This window comes from Bison bison, unplaced genomic scaffold (assembly GCF_000754665.1).
Source record: "Bison bison bison isolate TAMUID 2011002044 unplaced genomic scaffold, Bison_UMD1.0 scf7180017848745, whole genome shotgun sequence".
NCBI lineage: Eukaryota > Metazoa > Chordata > Mammalia > Artiodactyla > Bovidae > Bison > Bison bison.
In genome coordinates, this window is record NW_011479318.1 from 6,186 (window position 1) to 7,529 (window position 1,344).

At 50.0% G+C, this 1,344-nt stretch overlaps 1 gene segment (V, D, J or C); it reads right to left on the reverse strand.

The window, feature by feature from the left end:
* Positions 1-978: 978 nt before the first annotated feature.
* Positions 979-1,286, reverse strand: LOC104992924 (the record flags this gene model as incomplete). The annotated part of the segment is given in 1 exon segment: positions 979-1,286. A coding segment is annotated over 1 exon segment (308 nt), but the record flags the coding sequence as incomplete, so codon positions are not given.
* Positions 1,287-1,344: the final 58 nt, after the last annotated feature.

Consider the following 1,344-nt stretch of genomic DNA (forward strand, 5'->3'; position numbering starts at 1 on the left):
TCTCAGTCCTTGGGTCTTTCCTCAGGGCTGAGCCAGCACAGATCCTGCTTCCTTTCCCTATGCCAGTGAAGGTTCCTGTGATGGGAGAAAGGACAGACGGTGGTGTGCTCCATGTTGACCCCACGGACAAATCCACCTGAGGACCTCTGTATTTCCCCTTATGAATGATCCATACATAAGCTCAGAATGGGGTGTGGACTTCAGAGACGTTGAGGCGAGATGGTATCACCCTGACTGCCCTCACCTGGAATCTGTGTGTGTTGAGTGACTCAGTGAACTGGCCAAATTCTGAATGTCTATATAAGGACACAAGGTAACAGTGTTTATGTTAAGATGCTAATAAAAGCTAGCATGTAGGTGAATTTGCAGTACAGAACCTGTGAATGATGAGAATCATTGCATATGCAGCACTGGGGACCCCTGACACTGGAGCCTTAGACACTGCTTGCTCCAGATTCTACTGTGCAGTTTGACAGATAGAAGGAGGTTGAGTCTCTTCCTTCTTTGTGGACAAAAACAAAACAAAGATTAAAAATGTTTAAATATCTCAAGTTTCCTTTCAGGATAGTTAATAGTTGAAAATAACATGAGAGGCAAATGTTTTTACTGAGTTCCTTTGAAAGAAGAGAAATGAAGGTGAAAAATTTTAGCTGCTTAGTATTATATGTGTGTGTGTGTGTTTGCATAAAGCTATCCTTGCTTCAAGGAAAAATTAAAATATATATAAACACAGTTTTCTGAGAGCGACATAAAGCACAAGGAATTACCAGGACACAGAAGAGGGTTTGAGGTGCAGCTCCTGGGCAGGAGGAGGAAAGAGAACCTCTGAGGAGAATCCCCCCCAGGCCCCCCACCGCCCAACGCCTCTTCTGCACCTGCTCCAGGGCTCAGCTCTGTCTGAGTACTGCGCGCCCCCTGGTGGTCACGGGCCCCCATGTAGGGAGGTTTTTGTCTGGGCTCACACTGATTTCCCCTCACTGTGTCCTTCGCACAGTAGTATGTGGCCGTGTCCTCAGGTGTCACGCTGCTCACTGACAGAGAGACTTGGCTCTTGGAGTTGTCCTTGGTGATGCTGAGCCGGGATTTCAGGCCTGGGTTATACCCTGTGCATCCACCATTATCTATACCACCGAGGCACTCCAGCGCCTTCCCTGGAGCCTGGCGGACCCAGCTTACACCATAGCTGCTCAGTGAGAATCCAGAGACCGTGCAGGTGAGGGAGAGGGTCTGTGAGGGCTTCACCAGGCTGGGTCCCGACTCCCGCAGCTGCACCTGGGACAGGACCCCTGTGGAGAGAGAGAAGCACGGTGACCCGTGGGCTCAGAGGCAGCTTCCCCACGTGCC